This window comes from Benincasa hispida, chromosome 11, assembly GCF_009727055.1.
Source record: "Benincasa hispida cultivar B227 chromosome 11, ASM972705v1, whole genome shotgun sequence".
Lineage (NCBI taxonomy): Eukaryota > Viridiplantae > Streptophyta > Magnoliopsida > Cucurbitales > Cucurbitaceae > Benincasa > Benincasa hispida.
In genome coordinates this window covers 1,901,351-1,926,188 of record NC_052359.1, presented here as the reverse complement: position 1 = coordinate 1,926,188, position 24,838 = coordinate 1,901,351, and the positions used below count along the sequence as shown (strand labels likewise).

The window sequence follows — 24,838 nt, the reverse complement described above, 5'->3', positions numbered from 1 at the left end:
TCCTCCGTTGTCATCTTGTCCTTCTTCCTTACTTTTTTTTTTTCTTGGAAACAAGTCTCTTCAATAGTAATGAAAGAAGGCTGATGCTCGTAATACAAGAAACGAAAGCAACAAAAACTTATTCAAGATAAAGATTACAAAAATATTATGAAGGAAAAATAAAAGCATTCCAATTTAAACAAATATCTTGAATAGAATAATCTATAAAGAGCTTGGAAAGGGAGCACTAGGATGACGCTTTGAGGCGAGAAAAATCAATCTATCCATCTATGGGAAGTGATTTGTCTTGAAAAGTACGTCAATTCCTTTGAACCCAACTTCAGATAGGATAGTTTTAATAGGATTGGACCATAAAAACTGGGATTTATTCCCGAAAGATGAACCAAGGAGAAGCTGAAGGAAATTTTCCTTCAAAGAAAAACTGAAGGCCCATAGAAGGTTAAAATAGGAGAAAAAAGGCATCACATCTTACTTGAGTAGGAACACTGAAATAATAGATGTTGCAGGTCCTCATTATTAGCCAGAGTAATGAGCTTATCTCAATAGTAATTAGCATGATTTTTCTTTTCGAATGTCGGAGGTTCGATCCCTATCCGCATAGTTGTACTAAAAAATCTGGAGATAAATAATGATTCTGAAGCTTGCTCTGTAATGTGGATGAACAATTAAGCGTGTCATAATTCATCATCCAAATGAGGATGTTTATACACTTAGGACTTTTAGTTTTCCACAAGACTTGAAAAATATCCTTACCCATAAGAGCCGAAGCATCAAACCATTTGGATAGGAATTTAATTGAAAATTTACCAAAAGGATCCAAACTCCTACCGTGTGAATCCAGTCAATCCAAAATTCTCTGACTTGCTATGCATCCCAATAACTGCTGAAAAAGGAACTCAATCATTGAACGTTTATTTTAATGCTTTATCATTTTTGGTTATTTCTTGGTGTTAATTCTCTCCTTTCTCCACTAAAGGTTTTCTTCTATGATATCCAGTTGGAGAGGTTTTCTGTAATTTCCTTGGATTGGGTACTCCCCGTTTTGTAATTTTATACCATCATTAAAATTGTTTCTTATAATATATATATATACACACACATACATACATTTAACCCATCAAAAACTGAGAACAAGTACAGGACTTAAAATTATGTGGAAAGTTTTCTGTACCCTCGTTTTTTCTCACTTGGCTATATTTATGCATTTCAAATTCTACAATTTCAGATGATGTGGCGTTTGGTGCGTTCCTCTTGGATATTGCATGTCAGCTGCAACAAGCGAAGGGTTGCCCATATTGCTGCGCTTCTATCTTCTGTTTTGCATTCTTCTACGTTTTCTGAAAGCAGTATGCATTTAAGTGATGGTGGACCAGGACCTCTGAAATGGGTGTGTACTCACTTTGGTCACATACGTTTTTTCACAGTTGGGTTTTCTGCCTACTGTTTCTTAATCCTTATTTTTGCAGTTTATAGAAAAAATTCTTGAAGAAGGCACCAAAAGTCCTCGAACATTTCGTCTGGCCGCATTACATTTGACTGGCATGTGGCTTAGTCATCCATGGACCATAAAGTATTATCTTAAAGAACTGAAACTGCTATCACTATATGGTTCTAGTATGTCTTCATTGCATATCTTATTTGTAATCCATATAAAATATATCAAACAATTTAACGTTCTCTGAAATCACATTATAACAAATTTCTTCTTCAGTTGCTTTTGATGAAGATTTTGAAGCGGAATTAACTGATAATGATACACGGACTGAAGTATCATTATTGGCAGAAAGTCCAGACCCTGAGCTCACTGAAGTAAATCTTACATCTGTTCTCATTCATACAGTTCAAAGATTTTTTTCTGGGAAAAGAATATTGAAATTTTCATTAAGGGAATGAAAAGAGACTAATGTTCAAAAGTACAAAGTAGACAAAATGGAACAAAATGTAAAAATCGTCACCAAATATACAAAAGATAAAGAACGACTAAGAAAGAAACATAAAATTCTTCCAGTTCATGTTCAATTCTTGGATGGAATAACCCTTAAAACTTTCAAAAAGAGAATACCATGAAGAAGACTTCAAATGGGCTGAATCGAAGTACTCCATAACAGAGCGTGACGAATCCTGAAAAATACACTGATTTCTCTCGTCCATAGCTCACATAAGAGAGTAGCATTAATCCACAGTAAATAAGCTTTCGAACTCAAAAGAGGGTCTCATAAAATCTGTAAAACATTGTCTCTAAACCAACTGGTAAAGATCCACTTGAATCCAAATAACTGAAACAAATATTTGTTGATTTCGTCTATTGTCATTCTCTAATTTACTGAAACACATTTTTATATTAGCATTTCTGCTGCAGTTGTCTTAGGAGCCTGTGTTGATATCTTCTCTTTTCCAGTATTTTATTTTCCAACCATAGAAGTGCATGTCTCTTGAGCCATATTCTTTTTCTTTTAGTACTCCAATTTCAACTTCTCTAGAATCTCCTAATTATTTGTTGAATAATTCCAGTCTCATATCTCTTGTGCTCTCCCTTTTTCTCTCTCTCTCTTTTTTCATTCTTTTTTTTTATGGGAAACATTTAGAATAATTTCATTGATGATATGAAATTACAAAAAGGCACAAAGGCCAGGAGAGATTACATAAAAGAATTCCATCGTGTAATAAGAGATGTAAGACTGTAATCACAAAAATGTGAGGTGAATTTACACCAAGTGAGAGTTGTATACAAGAGGTGATCAAAGAAGCATGTGAAGTTTGACACCTTTTCTTCAAAGATCCAATTGTTCCGCTCATTCCATACGAGCCAAAGGAAGGCTTTAATGATGAATGTCCACAATATCTCCCTTTTAACTTTGAGCGGATGGCCAAAAAGCAATGAATTCAATCAAGTGAGGGGGTCGTTAGGAAAGACCAATTGATAGTTGAAGCAATTGAGCATTATTTCCCAAAAGGATTGAGTGAAATCACAAAAGACCAATATATGCATAGTAGATTCTCTATTATGATGGCAAAGAACATACCAATTTGGAGCCCATGAGATCCAAGGGGCCTTCTTAAGGAGAACCACCATGTTAATGCTCCCATGACTGACTTCCCATAGGAAGAGACAGACTTTTTTTGGGATGGGACCTCTCCAAATATTCTTGTAGAGAGATGTGTTCTGTTTAAGACCTTTGGATGCAATATGTTTTGTGAGAGATTTTATAGAAAATCTACCGGTTTTATCAACATTATCTCCAAATGTCAATCACATTGCGTTGACCGGGGGCTAGAGCAAGGTGGACATAGTAGTCCACTCATCAATCTCGGCCTCTTGTAAATGACGTCTCAATCCAAGGTCCCATGCTCGGTGACCTTGGTTCTAACAATGTGCAATAGAGGCCTCTTTGTGGCTAGGGAGGGCAAATAATCTCGGGAATGCACTTTTTAGAGGAAGGGTGCCCGCCCATGTGTTTGCCCAAAAACGAGTATTACAACCATTGCCAATCACATGAACAATGTTATCAAGGATTGACAATGCGAGTCCATGGCTCTTTGAAATTTTTAAGGAGCCCATTTTGTGGTTGTAAGGGAGAATCGTATTTTGCATCAATGACGTTTTTCCAGAGAGCATCATTCTCGGCTTGGTATCTCCAAATCCATTTAGCTAAAAGGCCATTGTTTCGTTTTCTCCGATCAGTCACGCCAAGGCCTTCGTCAAATATGGGAAGTTGAACTATATCCCATCTAATTGAATGGATACCTCTGTTTTCCTTGTGACCATGCCACAGAAAATGGTTATATAGTTTCTCAATCTGCTCACTCACTGGTGCGTTTTAAATATGTGTTGGAGTGAGTGCTATGTGATGTCTTATTAACACATTGTTTTACCTAGTTAGACCCAAGTATAAATCAAACTAGAGTCCTAGTGAGTCTAGGGTCGAACTCAGGGATTGTGTTCTATATATGTGTTGACAAATATTGTTTCGATCTTCACGCGAGTTGTTTACTAGATATGCGATGATTTTGATCCTATTCAATTGCTAAAATAAAGAGTGATGAATGTGATGGAAATAACAATCGTAAGTGAAACAGCCTATGCGAGAAATACAAGATTCAAATAAATAAAGATAGGGTTGAGAAAAATATTCAGTCATTTCTAAGTAAATGCATAAATCATGCATTTTGTGGTTGTTAAGTAGAACCGTATTTTGCATCAATGGGTTTCTCCAGAGAGCATCATTCTCGATATGGTATCTCCAAATCCATTTGGCTAAAAGGCCATTGTTTCGTTTTCTCCGATCAGTCACGCCAAGGCCCCCGTCAGATATGGGAAGTTGAACTATATCCCATCTAATTAAATGGATATCTCTGTTTTCCTTGTGACCATGCCATAGAAAATGCCTATATAGTTTCTCAATCTGCTCACTCGCTGATGCGTTTTAAATGTGATGGAGTGAGTGCTATGTGACGTCTTATTAACACATTGGTTTACCTAGTTAGACCCAAGTATAAATCAAACTAGAGTCCTAGTGAGTCTAGGGTCGAACTCAAGGATTGTGTTCTATATATGCGTTGACAAATATTGTTTCGATCTTCACGCGAGTTGTTTACTAGATATGTGATGATTTTGATCCTATTCAATTGCTAAAATAAAGAGTGATGAATGTGATGGAAATAACAATCGTAAGTGAAATAGCCTATACGAGAAGTACAAGATTCAAATGAATAAAGGTTTGGTTGAGAAAAATATTCACTATCATTCCTAAGTAAATGCATAAATTATGCGTTCAAGCAAACCACTCAAAAATTACAACCTACACTTCTTAGTCTATTTAGCTACCATATCCTATCTCTAGGATGCATGCGATGAGTATTTGATGCAAAAGATGTTTTTTTTTTTATTTCTAAAGATGCTCTCTTTTTATTTTATGAGGTCTAAATATTTGGCCTTTTCAATCCTAGATTTAATCTACTTGGAATAATCTTTCGACTTATTCAAATAGTTTATAAAGCATACATAAAACAAGTTGAACTCATGACTAAGCCTTACTTAGTTCATGTTAGCTGCATTGTTTCTCAACCCATAAAGAAATTAGTTGCTCATGGTAAAAGTTGAGGAGATGGATAAAAGATAAATTGTAGATGCATTCATATTGAGAAATAGGAGTCTTTCAACATTTTACACAATACAAATAACAACTGTGGAAGAAAAGAGAGAGATAGAGAATCAAGCCGTGATATGCAATTCCTTGCCCTCTCTGGCTTAGTAGACGATTGCTTCACAAAGAGTGTGTTGAAGATGAGGTTACCTTCTTGCTTCCAGAGAGAAATCTTAAGCTTTCGTTTAAGATTACATGAGGGCTCGAAAAGGAAGTGTTTTTAAAGTAGGAATTTGGGCAGAGTTTTTCTCCAATGTCTTGACTCTTGGCTATCAGCTATTCTTCATTTTTTTTTATATATATATTTTTACATGGAAATCTAGTTGGGTATTTATAGGCGTCATGGAACAACTTTTTCTTCTTTCACTAATGATTATGCTGATAAGGTGCATTAATTTCCATACCTTGATGCACTGCCTGCTCTGCGTCAGAAGTTCATTTGCTCTGTCGTGAAGCTTGCTTGTTAGCTACCAACTTAGTTTCTGATTTGACTTCCACCGCCCATACGTCATGTCATCCTCTATCGCATAAGGTTACCAACTTGTTCAACTATGCGATTCTAATGTTGGCATTGAGAATTCTTTGTGATCGCATTAGTAGATTTCTTGCACCCAAAAAGCACGATTTTTATATCTTTCGTAGATAGTGAGACTTTGTGTGTGTGATCGCATGATATAATTACTTTTATGAATTCTTTATCAAGCTATCACATTTTCAAACCTATTTCCTAATTATTTAGATAAATGAGATTAAATAACTTGTATTTCTACAAGTTATCACTCACCATGGATGAGATCTTGAATAAAGATAGGTAATATATGGGGAGGTTGCTGAGAGTGGCTTGGATCAAAGTAAGTCTTCCATCCTCTGAGACATATGTGCCATTCCAATTATTGAGACGTCTCTCAACCTTTTCAATGATAGGTTCCCAAAATGCGAAAGAAGATGGCTTCACACTTAATGGTAAACCGAGGTATGTAGATGGCCAACAACCTATCTTGCATCCATATGCAGCTGCCAGTGTGCTGACTGATGTATTATTTAAGTGTTTGTCCAAAATCTCGGATTTGGCATGGTTGATGCGAAGACTAGAAGCTTGTTCAGAGGATCCAATAATGTTAAATAGGTTTGCCAATTTTGCATCATTGTGGGTTGTAAAAAGAATGGTATCATCTGCAAATTGCAAATTGTTGATGTTGATACCTGAGTTCCTGATTGCAAATCCTTCGATCAAGCCTGCCGTCTGTTAAGATCCTAACCTGTACTCAGAAAACTAACGAAGAAACCAAGAGACAAGAAGAGAAAACAAATACTCTGCTATATTGATAATCAGGAATGCTTCAAATTACATGAAAGCAAGATCTTAATAGCAATAAGTTAATCTATTGTAGTGAGAGATTGTAAAGACATGAAAATAAAGAGAAACAATAGAGACCCAACACAATTCGAGAGGTTGGGAATTCCCTCCATAAAAGCTTCCTCAGCTCTCAGCTCTTATTTATCTCACAGAAATTACTTGCCTCTTCAGGTACCCAAGCTATCCTTATAAAGGAATGAACAGTGGTCCCCCTTAACCGGTCAACTTCATCTGGAGCGAAGCTCACCACAACCACTTTCACCCTCTCAGCGTCTGATAGCTCATGTATTTCGAAATGATGTTCTGCTCGATACACCCATAACTCTAGATTTTCTCCTGTGAAAAGAGGGATTTCCAAACGTTTATACTTACCCTTATCAGTATTTCTAGCTCTGTGCGTTTGGGATGATTCGGTCTCCTCTGCCTTCCCCTTCGATTTAAGGTTACTTCCTTCGGTGATTCCTGATTCCTCCTTCCTTGAGGGAGTTATTCTCCCTGACTTCTTTGGCTAACTTTTCGATGTTCTTACATAATCCCAGGAACACTTCCTTCAATCCCACGATCTCTTTCTCACTCGACTCCACCCTTTCTTCAAGTTATTTTTGTGTCATCACTCTAGTTCGCCCCAGGATTGTGGCTCTAATACCACTTTGTTAAGATCCTAACCTGTACTCAGAAAACTAATGAAGAAACCAAGAGACAAGAAAAGAAAACAAATACTTTGCTATATTGATAATCAGGAATGCTTCAAATTACATGAAAGCAAGATTTTAACAGCAGTAGGATAATTTATTGTAGTGAGAGATTGTAAAGATGTGGAAATAAAGAGAAACAATAGAGACCCAGCACAATTCGAGAGAGCTGGGGAATTCCGTCCATAAAAGCTTCCTCAACCTTTATTTATCTTACAAAAATTGCTTGCCTCTTTCGGTACCCAAGGCCGTCCTTATAAAGGAATGAACAATGGTCCCCCTTAACCGTTTTCACCTCCCACTTCCTCCTCTGTAATAAAATCTTAACGTTCTTCTGTCCATTCCCCTTTTTACCCCTTCTTTTATAGGTGTAAATAATCGGGAGTTTAACACTGTCATTCCATTAGTGAGCATTCGACTAAGGCAATCGACCACTAAGGTGAATAAGAAAGGGGGGGAGGGGTCTCCCTGACAGAGGCCACGGGATGCCTTGATTTTCCCTCTAGGTCTGCCATTTATAATGATAAAGTAATTTGCAGATGAGATACAACCCATAATCCATTTCCTCCAAGTCTTACCAAATCTTTTTGCAGCCAAGATTTTGTCAAGGAACTCCCAATCGACCATATCAAATGCTTTCTCAACATCCAGCTTTATCACCAAACCTTTGGCTTTGGTTCTGATGCGGAGATCAATAAACTCATTTGCAATCAAGGAGGCATCAGGAAACATGGTGGGGTGGTAGGGAGGGTAGGGCTGGGCTGGTTGGGGGAGGAGTGTATTGAAAGAAACATCATAGCTCGCCTTTTTTCTTTTGATCTTGTGCTTTCCATTTCTGTTAGTAACTCAAAACTGCAAATTAGTTTTTGAGTTGGTCTAGTCAATTCCTAGTTTCTAGGAAATAGTTGAAGTTATTTTTAGTTGTAGTCAAGTCTAAGTTCCTATTCTTGTGGAGTTAGTGGGATTAGTTGCTAACTTCGTGGAATCTATTTTTAGACTTAAGATATGTATTTATATTGGAGTTTTCTAGAATGAAATTTAACACACTTCCCATTTTTCTCATTTCCCTCTCATTTCTTCATTCCCGCATTTTAAACTTGCTCCGTTGGAGAAGGCTCAAAGGTTTAACTTTGGAGGATCACTAGGTGGGAGATGAGCCTCTTTGTGCTTTATTTCCAAGGATGTATCATCTTTTGAACAAGAGGCTGAATTTTGTGGCTTCAGTGTTGCCTTCTTCAAACTTTCAGTGTCCTTTGTCTGATAGAGAGGTATTGGAAGTGGTGGGTCTTCTTCTCTTCTTTGAGACCAACATGTGATTCCAGGAAGGAGATGTTAAATTCAGGTTCTAGTCCCTGATTCTTCTAGGGGCTTCTCATCATTTTCCTTCCTTTTTTTTCCTTCTTTTTTTTAAAAAAATTAACTTTCAGTTTTTTCCCTCCTTTCCTTCATATTTTGTCTTCCCCTTCTTCCTCCTTCATTATCCCTGCTTTTGTCTCTTTTCCTCTCTCTAGAAGGTTAAAAATTAAAATTTAAGGGAAGGTTAGATGTTTGCATGGTAGCCTGGTAGGTTTTACTTGGGAGAGTTAATACCATGGATCGTGTTCAAAGGCACTCTTCCTATGTTTTGTTCTTGCAATGGTGCATTCCTCATAGTGAGGCACGAGGAGGACTTGAATAATTTTTTTTTGGGATTTTCATTTTGATCACCACCTTTGGAGAGGCTAGTTGAGATCATTTGATGCCTGTTGAGTTGGAATAGAGATGGTAAGGCCCAGTTAGGGGAGGTGCTTTTGAATTGGGTCAAGGTTTGTGGTTGACTAGCTTCTTTTCAGGTTTGTGGAGAATTTGGCTTGAGAGGAATGATTGAATTTTCAAAGAGGTGGATAGAGTGAGTGATGAAGTTTAGGATGTGGCTAGGTTTAACGCCTCCCTATGGCGTTAGTCACTAGGCCTTTATGTAATAATGAACTTGGTCTTGTTGTTCTTTTGGATTGGAAGTCTTCTGTAATTAGGCCAAACTCCTTTTTATTTGTTTATTTATTTGTGTGTGTGTGTGGCTATTAAAAAGTTCTGCTCAAAGATATCAAGAAAATAACTATGCTATAAGAAGAGTTTCACTGAATCCACTACAATTCATCAAAAAACGAATGAGAATAGAATTCAAAATCATTCATTGTTTTAATGCCGAAGGGTTTGGTTGGATGGCCTTTATTTAAGGATTATATTACCCCCAATTTTTATTTCTAATTCTTATGAAGTACAAGCTGCTCATTAAATAATATGAAACTAATCCTCACTTCGACAACTTTGAAGTTACCGGAAATACTACTTGTAAATTACAATGTAACAGCATATGGAATACAAAAAGATGAAGAGATAGTTCTGAAAATATCTATTCAGATTTTCTTCTTGACTTTGCATTAAATATATAAGTTGTGATTTCGAATATCTTCCTTCTCGCTTTGACTCCATTATATTTTCATCGGGTCGATTAGGTGTTTATCAATACAGAATTGTATGCACGTGTATCAGTTGCTGTTCTGTTTCATAAACTTGCTGACTTGGCTGACATGGCTGGATTGTCTAATGAATATGGGAGTTGCCATGATGCTGTGGAATCTGGAAAATTGTTTCTGCTTGAGCTCCTTGATTCTGTGGTATGGATTTTTGTAACCCTAGAGCATGCATTGTGCATATATGTTTTGTTTTGTGTTTTTTTTTTTTTTTTTTTTGGAAAGGAAACAAAACTTTCATAGATGGAATGAAAATAGTCTAATGCTCAAAATACAAGGATATAAATGGGACAACAAGGAGAACCTCATTTTATGACTATCCCTTGTACATTTATGTTTATTTTGATATCCGTCATTGTCTGGGCCAGTTTGTGCACATCTCGACTAATCCCTTGTACATTTATTCTTTTTCACTATATCAGCTGGTTTAGAGGTCCTATATATGGTATAGTTGTTGATTTCGGCTTTGGGTTGAATGTTGATTTCATCATGTATTGGTACAGGTAAACAGCAATGACCTAGCAAAGGAATTGTATAAAAAGCACAGTGCTGTGAGTATTGAATTTAATTATGGAGTTTTCTATGTGGGATGCATTTTTCAAGGGGGTAAATATGTATATCTTATTGATGAAAATATTTATAAAATTTTAGGAGTAAAAGGGTTTATTAGTAAGGAGGAAAACTGTGAAGCCTGTTGTAACTTGTAAGGATTATTGGTAGTGGAATTTTAATCACTGAATTTCATATATCTATCCATTTTTTATGAAACAATTCGTTTAAGCACCCACTTTGTGAATATTTCATCATCCATCTTCTTTTCTTCACTGAAAGAAAGATTATGAATATTATAGCACCTGTCTGCTCATTGATTCTTTTGTCTGTGGGCTTTATTGCAAATAAAATTTAATTTGATACCTCTTGTTTATCAGATCCATAGACGCAAAATACGTGCTTGGCAAATGATATGTATTCTATCCAAGTTTGTCTGCCAAGATATAGTTCAGCAAGTTACTAATAGCTTGCATGTCTCCCTCTCTGTAAGTAAAATAAATCATACAAGTCAGTGATGAGTTCGTAATTTACTCATTTGCCATCATAATTTCTTTTTTAACTGCATGATATTGCGATAGAACTTCATTTGAGCCACTATCTAGTCTCTAATCATATCCTCATTTGGTTCACTTGCTTCTTCGCAATGCCATTGATTCTATAGCAATTCTTTTCTATAGCAATTCATCCTCATCCTTCATATACCTTCCCTTTTAGCTTATAAAAGGGAAAATAGGAAAAAGAGTATTTAATACTTGGTGATCTTGTTTTAATTGGGATGATATTCCACTATTGGTTCCTTGTTTTCCATTTTCTTTCTATTTTTTTGTATCTTTACTATGTTATTTTTCACTCTATCTGGGAGTTTGAATCTTTTGAATATTTTTGTTTCTTTTACTAATCAATGAGAACTGAGAAGTAAGAAAAGAGAAATCTATTCAGAATGCCTATGTCTTTCTTTCACCTCTTGATAGTGATTTACATGACTTGTCTTATAGAAGTTGAGTAAGTGAACAGGATTCAGTTTGATTCTTTATCTTGAAACCACTTGTTTTGAATGTGAAGAAGATTATTTTACCGGCAGCTGTTTTTCTTGTCTCTTCTTTTCTTTCCCTTCTCTTTTCCCTACTCAGTTCTATTACCATCATCACTAGATTTAGGGCGTTACCTATTGATTATTTTAGCAGAATTTTCAAAGCATATTTTGTTGTTAATTTACCATCAGAAATTATGGAAAATAAAATGTTTATTCACGAATTAACCTGGCTAAATTCTGTAGATCATTTTTGGTACTGATACACATCATTTCCTTCATTTCATTGTTTGTTTACAGAGAAATAACCTACCTTCAGTTCGTCAATACTTGGAAACATTTGCAATCAGCATTTACTTGAAGTTTCCAACATTGGTAACATAATTTATTTCTTTGATTTTGTTTGGAGGATATAGCATATATTTTGTTTCAGGGAGAGGGATGGAGAATGATTCATCCCTATAAAACCCTATATCACATATTCATGTAAACATTTGTGTGGTTTAGTTTATGCGTCAATGGAGATGGTTACTCCAGTCACCATGTGCTGCAGTGAGCCTTGGGGTGGGTAGATAACTGTAAGCCAACATGTGTCACTATTGAAATAGTAACGTCAACATGTTATGAGTTGAGAGTCATCAGTCATGTAGGAAGCACTAGGATAATCTTAGGCAAATCCCTAGGTTAATCCCTTTTACCTTCATTTGTATATTAATCCCCTATAAATAGGGAGTCTCCCTCAATTATCGGATACTTCGAGTCATAATAAAGATTTGAGTTTAGATTCTTGGAGAATCCTCTCTTTTAATCATTTTGGTTACGCCAGTTTGGTAGCAGAGCAGCATTTGAGCCAACATCTATTTGAGATAATATCCTTGGTTACGCTATGTGTGTGTGTGTGTTTATATATTAAGAAGAAACAAACTTCTAGTACCACATAAAACCAAAACTACCCTTCACCCATATCTTGTCCCTCTCTGTGTGACATCCAACAAGACAGAGATACAATGTAATTTATAACACTGAAGAATAATCAATAGAGATGGTAACTAATGGAAACCATGGATGAAGGTGATGTGGATTAGTAATGAATTAGGACAGAAAAAATAGTTCTATAACATTTTTTTTTAGTAATGAATTCGGTTGAATTAGATTTTAAGTAAAGGTGCTACAAATTTTCACACCCACAGACCACTGAGATCTACTTGGACTAATCTTCATACCTGTATACTTTTGTGTAGTGTCTGACATTTTTATATGATCACTCAAACCGCAGGTTAAGGAGCAATTGGTTCCTATACTACAAGATTACAATATGAGGCCTCAGGTAAAAAAGTTCAGCAATTACTGGGCTCTGCACCTTTCTGATTGTGGTAGTTAGTGGTGACCGATAATCTAGATCTCTGGGAATTCGCATGTATAGCATTATCAAATCAAATTTCAACTGATGTTGATTTTTCTATATCATGCCAGTAAATGAAAATTTTCTTGTCAAATATGAAATGCAGGTGCTCTCTTCTTATGTATTTATAGCTACAAATGTTATCCTCCATGCAACTAAAGCAGTTCAGTCCAGCCATTTGGATGAGTTGCTTCCTCCTCTTGTTCCACAACTAACCTCTCATCACCACAGTTTACGAGGTTTTACTCAGGTTGGTTTTTCAGGAGCATATAATCTTGCTTCATTCAAGTAACCTGCATTTCATATAATGTCTTTGGTTTTCTTGCAGTTACTGGTGTACCATGTTCTTTGTAAATTTTTTCCAGCAGTGCAATTCAGACCCCACAGGAATATGCCTTTAGAGAGAAGATGTTTTGAAGATTTGAAATCATACCTTGAGAAAAATCCCGATTGTGTCAGGTGTGGTTACTTATTTTAGTGTTCAATTACTAGATATTGAATGTTTGTGCCTTTTTGATACGGATTCTAAATATAATCATACCTTTACACCAACCCCTCCAACCATAAAATTCCAGCTGGGGTGTTTTTCTATTCTCATCTCTCTGCAGTATATGGTGATAATACATGGTTTCTGCTTTTTGTATAATTAATGTTTCTGGAAATTTATTTTTGGCTGCTGAATTAAAACTGGTATGTTTGAGTTCATAAATTTTTCAATCCTATAAAGGTATATATATTCCATCTAAAAGTTCACACATTAAATGTTATTCTTTAATCCCACTCCTGAGACATTTATCTTTCAGATTACGGGCATCAATGGAAGGATATCTTCATGCCTATAATCCTGCACTATCTGTCACACCATCTGGAATTTTCTCAAGCAGAGTTAAGGTCAGCTGCATGCTGAAAGTTGATCAATTTTACTATCATTATGCACATAAGCATACCATGTAAATATACCGTAGTGTAAGGGGAGAAAAAATGAGAGGAATTGTACTTTTCTCTTCTTTTTTTCTTTATAGAAGAATTTGCATTTGCTGACAAGAGGTTGAACTTTTGTACAACTTGGGAGCTTTAGATGTTATAAATTTGTGATGGAGGCTGCTTATTGCTATTTGATGAGACAAATAAATATTTTTATTGTGTTTCTTTCATTGAGGTACTTGTGTTCTTAAGTTGTTATGAATCCACTATTGTGAACAATCGTGCATGAATGTGAAACTTAAAATCTCTCAGTAAAGAATAGATATCATTAGCCGGAAAGCAATCGTCAATTTAATTCCCTTGTCACATTTTTAAGTTTGAACGGTGTGAGATGATACTTCAAATGACTAACTTGCTAAAACAGTTGTGACTGACCTAGATATGTCATGAAATGAACCCTTTCCATGTTTGTTTATTATTTCTTTTATAAGAAACGAAAAATAAAAAAGATAACCTTTTTCATGTATATTGAATTGCATTAGCCACCATTTCAAAATAATTAATTATATCATTCCTTTTATGAAAGGACCTTGAGTTCGAGTGTGTCCCAACATCTCTCATGGAGCAAGTTCTGAATTTTCTGAATGTAAGTAATTCTCATATTTGTCCATCGATGTCTCTTTATACCTTGCGTATGTAACATTCTTAGTATGTTTTAGGATGTCAGAGAAGATCTTCGGTGTTCAATGGCAAATGATCTGACAGCTATTAAAAATGAGAGCTTTAAAACTATTGAAGATCACAACCTTATGGGTATATCATCTGACATAAATGAAGAAAAATCTACTTCCATACTGCCTGTAGCAACTTCTTTGGATTTTCAGAAAAAGGTCACTCTCTCAAAACATGAGAAGAAAGACACTGAGAATAGTTCCTACTTGGGCAGCAAAGAAGCTTACAAGTTCCTTTATGGTACGATTTATTATTTTTTATGTTTCAACTTGTTTACTGACTAGTCTCCTAGAAAAAATATATGATCTGAAATTAAACAAAACAATTATATAATACTGAATTGAATAATTCACTGTATCCATTTTAAGTAGATCGTTGATGCTCAATCTTATTTTATTCTTTTGCAATTTGGAAAGACCGACCCTCCATAAAAAACCATTAGTTATTTTTCAGTAGAAAAACATATATGAGTCATAGAAGAGCAAGGGGAGTATTAAGTTTATAATTATAGTATGGATTCGATGAATCTCTCAAGAACATTCCAGAACTTCTTCATTTCAATAATCACAATCAAACAGTGAAGAATGAACTCATTACTCTCAACGCTGACGACTACGACGACGGCCGTTGGCTCGGCAACACAACGAACAATTTGATGAGACGATGCATGACTGCCGCTGAGATGAAACTCCTCGGAGTGGTGGCCATCGTTGGAGTTAGTCGGCGGATGGTAGTACATCCGGCCAGTCTGAAAGGCAATGTGAATGAAATCTGGCGACAATCCTGAAACTGGCATCAAGAATCTTGATGAACTTCTCCATGGAGATGCCGAAGCTATGGAAATCTTTGCAACGATCGGAATAAGAATCAGAATCAGAATGTGAACAGAGAAGCCGATCTCTATTTTGGGAGAGATGGAAGTTAGCGATTGAAGAATCAAAAGACGTCCCAAAGGAAGGCCATGAAAATGGAGGAGTGAGAAAGAGAGAGCTAGAGAGAGAAAATGTATGGTTATATGGATCCAATGAAAGAATAGTTAAGACTTTTGAGGGGATTAAGGAAGGATGGGGAATCTAGAGAATTTCTCAAGAATTTAAGCCGTCCAAAAGTTCTGATCAAACTAGACTTGCTCCTAAACTAAGAAGCATGGACATTATTTAGTAGAGTGTCGTCATAGGATACATTGAATGTTGACATGCTTTGGAACGGAGGATTTGGACTGTCCAATTTTATATATTTTTTTATATTCTATAAATAAGTCTCTGTTGAAATTCATGCTCTAATCTTTCAGAATTATGTCTCCTTATCCATGTTGTCTTGTGTCTATGTTCATATCCACGCCTCTCATGACCTTTATTGGTTGGTCTTTATTGTTAGCTTCAGGATTTTATGGGTTCTTTTGTCTTGTCAAGCTTCTGGTTGTGTTATTTATTTATATTGTACGTTTTGGTAATTTCTTCTCAACTTTTTGGTTTGGAGGCAAAAGGGGTAGGCTTCTTTTTTGTTTCAGTTTGTACTCTAATTTCTCAGTTATTATTTGTGCTGTATGCTCCAAGAATTCAAAGAGTAATCTTGTATAATAAATAAGATTGTAGGCATAAAAGCCTATTTATACACAGAAGGTGACTGGGCATCTAGGGAGCCGGTCAACCACACAAGGGAACCGATTTATAAAGAGAATTACAACTTCTTTTACAACCGGTTTACAAAGGCATAAAAGTTGCATCAGTTCATCAACTAATGTTAAAATGTTTCTTGAGCTTCTTTTCCTCCAATTGTTGAGAGTATGGAATCCCTTATGAGAAGTTTCTTGAGTGACGTTTGGCTATCCTATTTCTTTTCCTTTATGTTTAATTAATTGTCTTTTTAGGAAACTCTTCCATCTACGGCTTTTTACCCTTCCTATCAGCCTCTCAATATGCTCCATCAAACTTTATCTTATGTCACTTAGTTTGTTAGTTTTTAAATGCAGAAATGGAGGGGGAGGATCAGCTTCTTAACCAGCTACTGCATTCCAGAAGTTTGTCAATGGAAGATTTAAAAACAAATCGACAAAACTTTATCCTTGTAGCATCTCTGCTTGATCGCATACCGAATTTGGCTGGTTTGGCTAGGACTTGTGAGGTCTGTTGTAGATGCTTACAGAGAATTTTCAAGCCTTGGGATGAAGTTTTTTTACATCTTATGTTATACTCAGTTCAATGTTCTTTTTACACTAAACTCTGTTTTCAACAGGTTTTTAAGGCTGCAGGATTGGCTATTGCAGACTTGAATATTCTAAATGACAAACAATTTCAACTCATCAGGTTCGGTAGTAAATTGTCTAATTGAGTTTGTATATGTCGGATTATTGAAATACAGTTAAAGGAGATCTTTTCCATCTGCTACTGCATAAAAAATTACGTGCTGAAATCAAGAATTTGAATAATCTACTGACTAATCTCTCAACGTACTTTTATTGACATAACGTTTATGAGATCTCTGATGGAGGATACACCATCCGCACACCTGCTTTTGTATCCCTTATTTTGAGCAGTACTTTTTCTGGTTAACCAAATCAAGTATTTAGAAAAGAAGAAATTTCTCTATTGTTTCTTTTGCAGCGTGCTACAACATAATAGCAAGTGAGACATAAAACTCTACCGTATTATTTTATGCCTTGCTAGGTGTGAAGAATTTGAAATTGCTTGAACTATTAAAATGCAGAGAATTCTGTTGAACCTGTCTTGTACCGTTGCTATATGTCAGTTATTTTAGATAAACAGTTTGAATTCAAAGACTTTGCTGTCTGATGTTGGCTAAAATGATTGATGCCTGCATACAAACCGTTACCAACTTATTACTTGTTTTTATTTAAATATATATTCTGAGGTTCTAAGTAGAGAAATACCATTAAAGGAGCAAGTCAAGAGCCAAAATCTCTTCCCCAAAGTTTATGTCCTTTGTTAAAATCGTGTGCTTTTGAAGAGTGGTTCTTAAGTAAAATCATATAATAGGAAGTTCTTGAAGTTACATTTGCTTCTCTTTTTTTCTCTTTGGGTCTCAGAGATTCGAGCTTAATTTTATGGAATGAAATAAACTCCAGTGTCTCGGTTGACTTGTTTGAGCATTGTTGCTTTCTTTCAGTGTTACAGCAGAGAAGTGGGTGCCAATTGTTGAAGTCCCAGTGAACAGTATGAAGCTTTTCCTAGAGAAAAAGAAACGAGAAGGCTTCTCTATTTTGGGTTTGGAACAAACGGCTAATAGTGTGCCTCTTGATCAGTATGCATTTCCCAAGAAGACAGTAAGATATTCTTGAAAGTCTTCTTAATATCTTCTTGTTAGTATTTTTCCTAGTTTTTTACTTGAAAAGTGATTGGGTCGAGAAAAAAGAAAACATGAATCAAGAAAGAGCGAGAAACCATCGTATTGGTTTTCTGCATCACTTGTTAGATTAATTGAGCCTTTGTTTGAGATGGATTAAGATGGAATAGGAATATTAGTTATACACAATCACTGATAATGGGGAAATTAAGAGATGAAAACGGGAAAAAAAAGGTACTTTTTAACATATTCTTTTTCTTAGAATAATCTTGATCAGTTCACAGATCTCAGTTAAGTATGAATGTTCCTGATGTATGTCATCCTTTATAAAGTTAGAAGTTTGAACGTTGGACATAGCAAGGGTATAGGTATTCAATTATATCTTATTTAATTAAATTTGGTGGTTTTGCATGTTTGAATTCTTTCTCACATCCTAAATACAACATGAAAAAGAGGATGGGATATGCATCATTTTTCTGAAGATGAAATAACTAATTTTTTATTTTTATTTTATTTTATTTATTTGTTATTATTAATATTGTTATTATTTGGTGAAGTTGACAACACTAGGTATATATTTCTAATGCCGCAATGAACTAGAACAAATGATAGTTACCCTAGTTACCTATTTATGGGAATTACAAGATTGAGGGTTGATCATTCTTATTCTTTACTTGAAATTATGCTTATAATTCTTTAATCACCCTGGTAGGTATTGGTCCTTGGACGTGAAAAGGAGGGTATACCCGTTGACATAATCCATATACTTGATGCATGCGTTGAGATCCCTCAATTGGGAGTTGTCAGATCTCTTAATGTTCACGTTAGTGGTGCCATTGCACTCTGGGAATATACTCGACAACAGAGACACCTCTCATGACATTTCCAATTACTTTTGGTGGAAAGTTTCAAACATTAAGGTTCACTTGCTAAATTTTCAGGTTGAGTAATTTATCATCTAGGACAACTGTCATATTTTGGCTGTGTAAAGAAATCAGAAATGGATTTCATATGGGAAGGATGGTGGTACAGTAACAAGTCAATCATAATTTGTATGAAAGAGTCATTGTATTGTTGTCAAATTACGAGTTCACTTGTAGAAATTTTGTATGCATTAGAGTTTTTCAAGCAACTCAATCAGTGCCATTTATTTTTCATACAGCAAATGTTATTTTTCTAATCTCATTCTCTGTTGTAGCATGATAATTTAATTTGAAAATTGTACTTTCTTCCTGTCCTAAAAACATGAATTCCAATCTTTCTATATCCAGTCTGTTTTAAGAGGAGATCTAGAATGGTGTTAGCTGAATAGTTTAGAATTGAACACAGAACTCGGGTACAGGGACCTTTCTGGTCAACAAGCACACTAAATATTCTTGAAACATGAATGTTCAGGTAATGGGAAATTGACATACCATTTTAAACATCATTGATTGGTAAAATCTAATGATGGCTTAATTATGGTGTGGACAAGGAAAAGTATCAATGCATACTAACCTACATTTATCTAAGTATTGCTTATACAGTAAAAAGGACAGTGGGGGAAAAAATCTTCTTAAATAATGAGAGAAGATACAATACTGCAATCATACCCATATGCAAATTGGAAGATTAGTAGTAGATACTGATCTACTAATATATTTTACATTTTATGGTGGTATTTCTTGAGAAGTAAATGCCAGTAGTTTTTCAGAACTTTGATAGATTAGTTTGTAAGATTTTTTTTTTTTGGGGGGGTGGGGGTTAAGTCCTCACTTATATTGCTCTTGAAAGAAAGTCAAGTGAGGAATCTGGGGCCTACAGCCACAAATTTCATGGAGATCTATAAAATTAAGTGCATGTAAATTTCAGTAGTCTTATCCTTCTGCCCTTTACTTTATCAATGGTATTCTTTCTTTTTGATTCACTGCTTTTTACATTATCATTAACATTCTTGCTTGATCCACTGCTTTGGTTCTGCCTTTTTCCATCTTTCTTTGGTTGGAAACTTGTCAAAGCTTTGTAAGACCTTTGAATCAGGTTGCCGAAGCAAGATGTAAATCTGGTACCCTTGGGCTTTCCACAAAGATTGACAAGCTATCAAAAATGGAAAATTTTTAATTCTTCATCAAGCTATATCCTTCCAGAAAAGTAGATTATATACAGAATAGAAATAAATGGGGTTTGAGTTATGGTAAAATGGCCAAGGAGAATTCCATTTACACCTCCAGAACTTGACTACTTTACCAAATGTTACTGCTATATTCATTCAATTTGAGTTGTCCAGGTGAATTTGGTGTGCAAATTGTGTTGGGTTAGATTATCGTACTACCTTGCTAGGACAAGAAGATAAATGCGATTTCGTCGTGAATCAATATGCAAACTTACAGAAAAGGAAGAGCATACAAGATTAATCGCTATGCTTCTTGCGATCGGTTGTTTGTTCTTCAAGGAGATCGGCTCCGGTGTTCGGATATATGGAGATGCAGGTGACCGTGTAGACTTTCGAAGGTGTTGAGAATACTTGAGGAGTTCAGTTCTCCTATTGTATCCTTTATTAGCCGCATCTTGCTTCCATTGATTTCTCACTGCTTTATTCACACTATCACGTTGGTAGCGATTAACTGGTAGTCTTGGTTCTTGCTTCTCTGAATACACAGTCACCAACACTTTATTCTCTTTTGTGACTGTTGCCTAAAATTCACAAATATCATCACACCATGTTAGAACAAAGACCCTGAGTTTCCAAGTAATAGAGAGAGGTAGAGTTCACCATTTTTCAGTTAACAAGTTGACAGGAAGATGGGATTATGATTTTTATGTCTTCTTTCCTCTGATATACTTGTGACATTATGAAATTATATAACTTATATATCTAGATCATAGTATTAAGTTTTCATCATGTCGATGTTTTCATCAATATTTCCACATTTTGATGGGTTCATCATTGACTTGGGGGTGAATGGATATTTTCATTATGATAAACATACAAAATAAGCGATAAAATGTCGTTAATGTAAATATAATATAAATAATAGACATGTTAATTTATTTAAAAATCATAAATCTTCATTTACTAATTCAAATTTATATATATTTTTTAATTTTTTGTTTTTATAATTTTTTTAGGAAGATATTTTCATTGACATTTTCATAAAATTAAGACATCGATATTTCGGTTGAAATCGACATTTTATACCTTGATCTGGATGTAAGATAAGGATGGATATATTACTTATTATTGTTATACATATATCACCTTGTATATATCACCTCGTGTGTGTATATGTTTATATATGTGTATAATATGTTTGTGGTGATACATACAAAGTGATAACATACAATATTTTAGTGTGGCGATATATACAATGCGATATATACATACAAGATGGTAAATTGTACATTATCTTTCATCATTCAACTCTAATGTGCATTTTCTTGATCTCCGACTACCAAACAAGGATCAGTTTGGATTCACTTGTGAAAAATTATTTAAAAGGGAAATTATTTAAACGCTTTTAATAAAACTGTTTAGAATACACTTTAAAAATAATTTGTGATTATCAAATAATCTTTTTTTTTTTTCAAAATAACTTATTTTTTAAATTAAACACTTAAAAATGTATTCAAAACACTTCTTAAATGTGATTGCATAAGGTGTGCTTGAAAGTGCTTCTCAAAAAAAGTGATTTTAATAAAAACACTTTGTTCAAAGGTGTTTGGTGCATGTTTGATGACTTTTTGGTGGTTCCCAGTCAATCAGCAAATAATGATTGAAAAATCAAATTACTCTTCACCATAGTTTAAAATTTTCATTGAAAGCTCGAAATTGATCGCTTTGAAATTTTGATTGGGGAAAATTCCGTCACAAAATTTCGAGAAATTTCAAAGTTTCAAGAATATTCCAATTCATCCCATTTTGACGAAATTTTGAGATTTTGAGAAAATTTTGAAGAATTTTGACATTTCAAGAAAATTCAATTTTTGTAAAATTAACTACGTTAGCTGAGTTCAAGTTTTTCAATTTTATGATCCTAATTATACACAATTCTATAGTTTCACATGCCACTTTTTTGTGTTACTTTTTCTAATTTCAAACTTTTCTCAATTTTTAACTTTATTTTCTACTCAAAATTTTCATTTCTAAAGAAATTGAGTTTTGAAAAAGCCACGAAAAAACAACATATATTTATTTTTAACCTTATTCAAACTTTTTTCATTAAATTTTCACATTAATTAACCTAATCAATTAAATTGATGTGAGTTTTTTCTTCAAATTTCTTTTTTAACTTTTTACTCTAGCATCAATATTTACATAAACATCTACAATAGACATCTAAATATTGTCTTATTTTATAGAAATTGTGATTAGAAATTGTCAATTATAGTCTAATTAAATCCAATTTTCATTAATTTCCATAACTTTTTCCAAATTTATATCAATATTTCCATAAAATCGAGACCTCGATATTTCTAATATCGATATTTCGAACCTTGCAGTTATTGAAAAATCAAACTTTAAATCCTTTTAGATCATAAGACAAATCATGAAAGTGATTTTGACATAAGTGATTCGTAAATGCCAAAATCACTCTAAGAAAACGTTTTTATATCACTTCCCCTTTTTAAGTTCTATAAATGCTCAAACCGTGAATGATTCACCTTCAAAATTCTTTATATATGTGTATACATACGTAATTGATAATAGCCCTACACCAAACCAAATTTTCCTCACATGACTACTTGCACAACAGTACTAAAAAGAATTAAAAGAATAAAATAAAAATAAAGACTACTTGCACAACAGAGATGGATGTTTGGGAAACTGATTAGGCTAAATCTGGTAATAAGGTCCTTTAGAATAGCTGAAGCCTGAAAAGCATACTTCCAGAAAGATCAAAGCTTTTTGAGTGATGTTTTCATTGAAACTCTCAACTTAAAGATACATTAAACTGAGGCCTAAAAATTTAGTATCTTTCAGAGCTCTATCCTTCTCTACTTAGCCCAAATCTTAGAGATACAAACATAATTAATACAAAACAAGAAACAGGCAACTTTTGCCTCATTACATTTTGCCTGAGCCTGAGTTTTCATCCTGCCAAGTTGCTTGCCATTGCTTGTCATAAAATGTTGTCTCATCAATCAACTTCTTTAAAGTCTCTATATCTTCATTCTTTCTTATCAAAAGAACTCCCACCACAGCGACAAATAACAAAGTTTTGCAGAAGAAGTTGCCCATTTGACCTACTAGTCCTACCCCAGTCAAGCTATCCACGAAGTAAGCCATGAAGAACCCTACCATGGCTGCACGGCCTGCATCGAAAACCATTTCACGGCTCGAATTTACTTCAACATTATAGTAGATATGATATGATACTTTGTTCATCGCTATATAGAAGTTCAGGATCTTGAAAAAAAACCAAGGACTTGTCTTGAAAGCTGTATTAAAATCATTTTACTTGTTCTTGTTCCAAAATTGCTTTTAAGAATTGCGATAAAAATGACAGAGAAACCAATGTTATGACCTGCATTTAAATCGTCATTCACAAACATGAATGAGAATACCATAGTAATTTTAACATGGTTAAAATCAAAATTACTCTTAAATATGCATTTAATTATTCAAAATCAACTTAATGTTTGATTTTACACTTTTAAACATGATTTACCTACAATCAAATTGATTTTGAATCATTAAAAGCATGTTTCGATCCAAGCATACCCTAAATCTATCTATTTTCTTTGGTACAGCAAATGGAGTATGGAGATTTGAACCTCCAACTTCGATATCAATTACCATGGATCTAAGCTCGCTTGAAAAAACAAGCCTACAAACATGTTTTAACATTATTTGACTCAGACAAGCTTTAAGAAAGCAAGAGAAAACAACCATACAAATATGTTAATATTATACCATTGAGTAGCTCAGCCTCTGGCAGATGGTAGCGCTTAATCCAAGCCCACCAAGGAACTATGGATGTGTCAAATACCACAGGGTCCTCATTACTTGATGATTCTGGATTGTTTTCCAGCCATTTCCTCCTCCTAGCCTCTGATGGAAAGATCAAGTAAATGCTCAAGCATCACCAAGAAATTACATTACAATTTGAACATAATCAGAACTTGCAGAATCAAGATTTCCCCCAAGAAGCATTTCAGACAATGCATGTATCTATTTGCAATCTTCCACTCAATTTCCGATGCACCCCCATTAAACATCTAGATTTAGTTATGCAATTAGAAGCAAAATCAACAGAGAATATAGGGCAATTTTTAATTTCTCAGAACCAAAGAAGAATGAAGGTTACCGGCATCAATAACAGCATCCCAATCAGTACTTCCATTTTTCTGGAACTGATTCAAATCCCAAGTCCCATTAATCCATTTAGGGTCTTCAAATTTGCTAACCACCTCGACTTCTTCAGCAGCCGCTACCGACCCATTGGTTCCAGCGAGACTCTCCTGCTCTTCCGATACAGCCTTGGCCGGCTCCGGATCCTTCTGTTCGACGGGGGTTTCTACTGCAACAGCGGCTGAACCACCTGAAATTCCAGCGCCATTGTCAGCAGTGGCCCTGATGGTGAAGAGAGAGGAGGAAGAAGGGTTTCTGGTTCTGAGAGAAGAAAAGGGTCTAAAGGAGAAATGGGTTCTGTGGTGTGAAGAAGGAGAGAGAGTAGAAAGATGGGATGAAGGAGAAAACAAAGCCATTGAAGACATTGTTATGGCGTGGAATGAAGAAGAATGGAGAAGGGAGGGAGAGAGCTCCACTTCTAAGCTCTATCCTCAGCCTTGTAATTATGATGGATGGGGAAGCTTTGCACTTGTACCTGTAGTTGTCAGTTTCCTACTATCAACTATGTATATATTTAGAATTTTTTTAAAAATAATATTATTTTAATATTTATTGACAATTTATGTACTCGTCCACGATTTAAGGTTAACCACGAATTCAGATTAATTTTTTTTTCATATTTTTTTCTCAATTTCAGTCTTCTAATATTTTTTAACCATTGGAAAATTGTGAAATTCAAATTTTAAAGACCTACAATAAAATAAAAATTGAATCAAATTTTTAACCAAAAGTTAAATACTTTTTTTCACATTTTTCCACAACTTTTGTCTTCTTTTTTTTATTGTTTTTTAGTTTTTTTTTTAATTTTCGGATAATCTTTTACTGTGAAATTCAAATTTTTAAAAGTCCAGTAAAATA

At 34.7% G+C, this 24,838-nt stretch overlaps 2 protein-coding genes and 1 long non-coding RNA gene across 6 annotated transcripts in view; 1 reads left to right on the top strand and 2 right to left on the bottom strand.

The window, feature by feature from the left end:
* Positions 1 to 18,834, top strand: part of LOC120092116 — a 52,783-nt gene extending 33,949 nt beyond the window's left edge. For 2 of the 4 annotated variants that reach the window (XM_039050325.1, XM_039050328.1), the window contains 17 exons: positions 1,226 to 1,387; positions 1,467 to 1,614; positions 1,712 to 1,809; positions 9,689 to 9,850; positions 10,210 to 10,257; positions 10,636 to 10,743; positions 11,589 to 11,663; positions 12,565 to 12,615; positions 12,797 to 12,940; positions 13,019 to 13,149; positions 13,494 to 13,581; positions 14,201 to 14,260; positions 14,334 to 14,586; positions 16,319 to 16,470; positions 16,582 to 16,652; positions 17,473 to 17,629; positions 18,362 to 18,834. In XM_039050325.1, the coding sequence (XP_038906253.1) occupies positions 1,226 to 1,387; positions 1,467 to 1,614; positions 1,712 to 1,809; positions 9,689 to 9,850; positions 10,210 to 10,257; positions 10,636 to 10,743; positions 11,589 to 11,663; positions 12,565 to 12,615; positions 12,797 to 12,940; positions 13,019 to 13,149; positions 13,494 to 13,581; positions 14,201 to 14,260; positions 14,334 to 14,586; positions 16,319 to 16,470; positions 16,582 to 16,652; positions 17,473 to 17,629; positions 18,362 to 18,529 (2,076 nt within the window). In that variant the 3' untranslated portion in view covers positions 18,530 to 18,834. Of the gene's footprint in view, positions 1 to 1,225; positions 1,424 to 1,466; positions 1,615 to 1,711; positions 1,810 to 9,688; positions 9,851 to 10,209; positions 10,258 to 10,635; positions 10,744 to 11,588; positions 11,664 to 12,564; positions 12,616 to 12,796; positions 12,941 to 13,018; positions 13,150 to 13,493; positions 13,582 to 14,200; positions 14,261 to 14,333; positions 14,587 to 16,318; positions 16,471 to 16,581; positions 16,653 to 17,472; positions 17,630 to 18,361 lie in introns of all 4 variants that reach the window. The other 2 variants (XM_039050327.1, XM_039050326.1) reach the window with 2 other exon arrangements.
* A 433-nt stretch (positions 18,835 to 19,267) lies between these two features.
* LOC120092117 lies at positions 19,268 to 20,435 on the bottom strand. Its single transcript, XR_005485912.1, has 2 exons — positions 20,017 to 20,435; positions 19,268 to 19,725 (listed from the first exon to the last, which is right to left on the bottom strand). It is a non-coding gene; the product is annotated as an uncharacterized LOC120092117 (long non-coding RNA).
* A 2,055-nt stretch (positions 20,436 to 22,490) lies between these two features.
* LOC120092191 (light-harvesting complex-like protein 3 isotype 1, chloroplastic) lies at positions 22,491 to 24,465 on the bottom strand. Its single transcript, XM_039050427.1, has 3 exons — positions 23,937 to 24,465; positions 23,543 to 23,680; positions 22,491 to 22,941 (listed from the first exon to the last, which is right to left on the bottom strand). The coding sequence occupies exons 1-3, from the start codon at positions 24,343 to 24,345 to the stop codon at positions 22,694 to 22,696; spliced, it is 795 nt and encodes a 264-aa protein (XP_038906355.1). The 5' UTR covers positions 24,346 to 24,465; the 3' UTR covers positions 22,491 to 22,693.
* Between the last annotated feature and the right edge of the window lie 373 nt (positions 24,466 to 24,838).

What these genes read in the sequence shown, in the direction of transcription:
- LOC120092191 (XM_039050427.1), bottom strand. Translation starts at nt 24,345, where the DNA reads ATGTCTTCAATGGCTTTGTTTTCTCCTTCATCCCATCTTTCTACTCTC. An exon ending in GGATGCTGTTATTGATGCCG is followed by an intron (nt 23,681 to 23,936) that starts GTAACCTTCATT and finishes TCTTTCCATCAG; the next exon opens with AGGCTAGGAGGAGGAAATGG. An exon ending in AGAGGCTGAGCTACTCAATG is followed by an intron (nt 22,942 to 23,542) that starts GTATAATATTAA and finishes TTTTCGATGCAG; the next exon opens with GCCGTGCAGCCATGGTAGGG.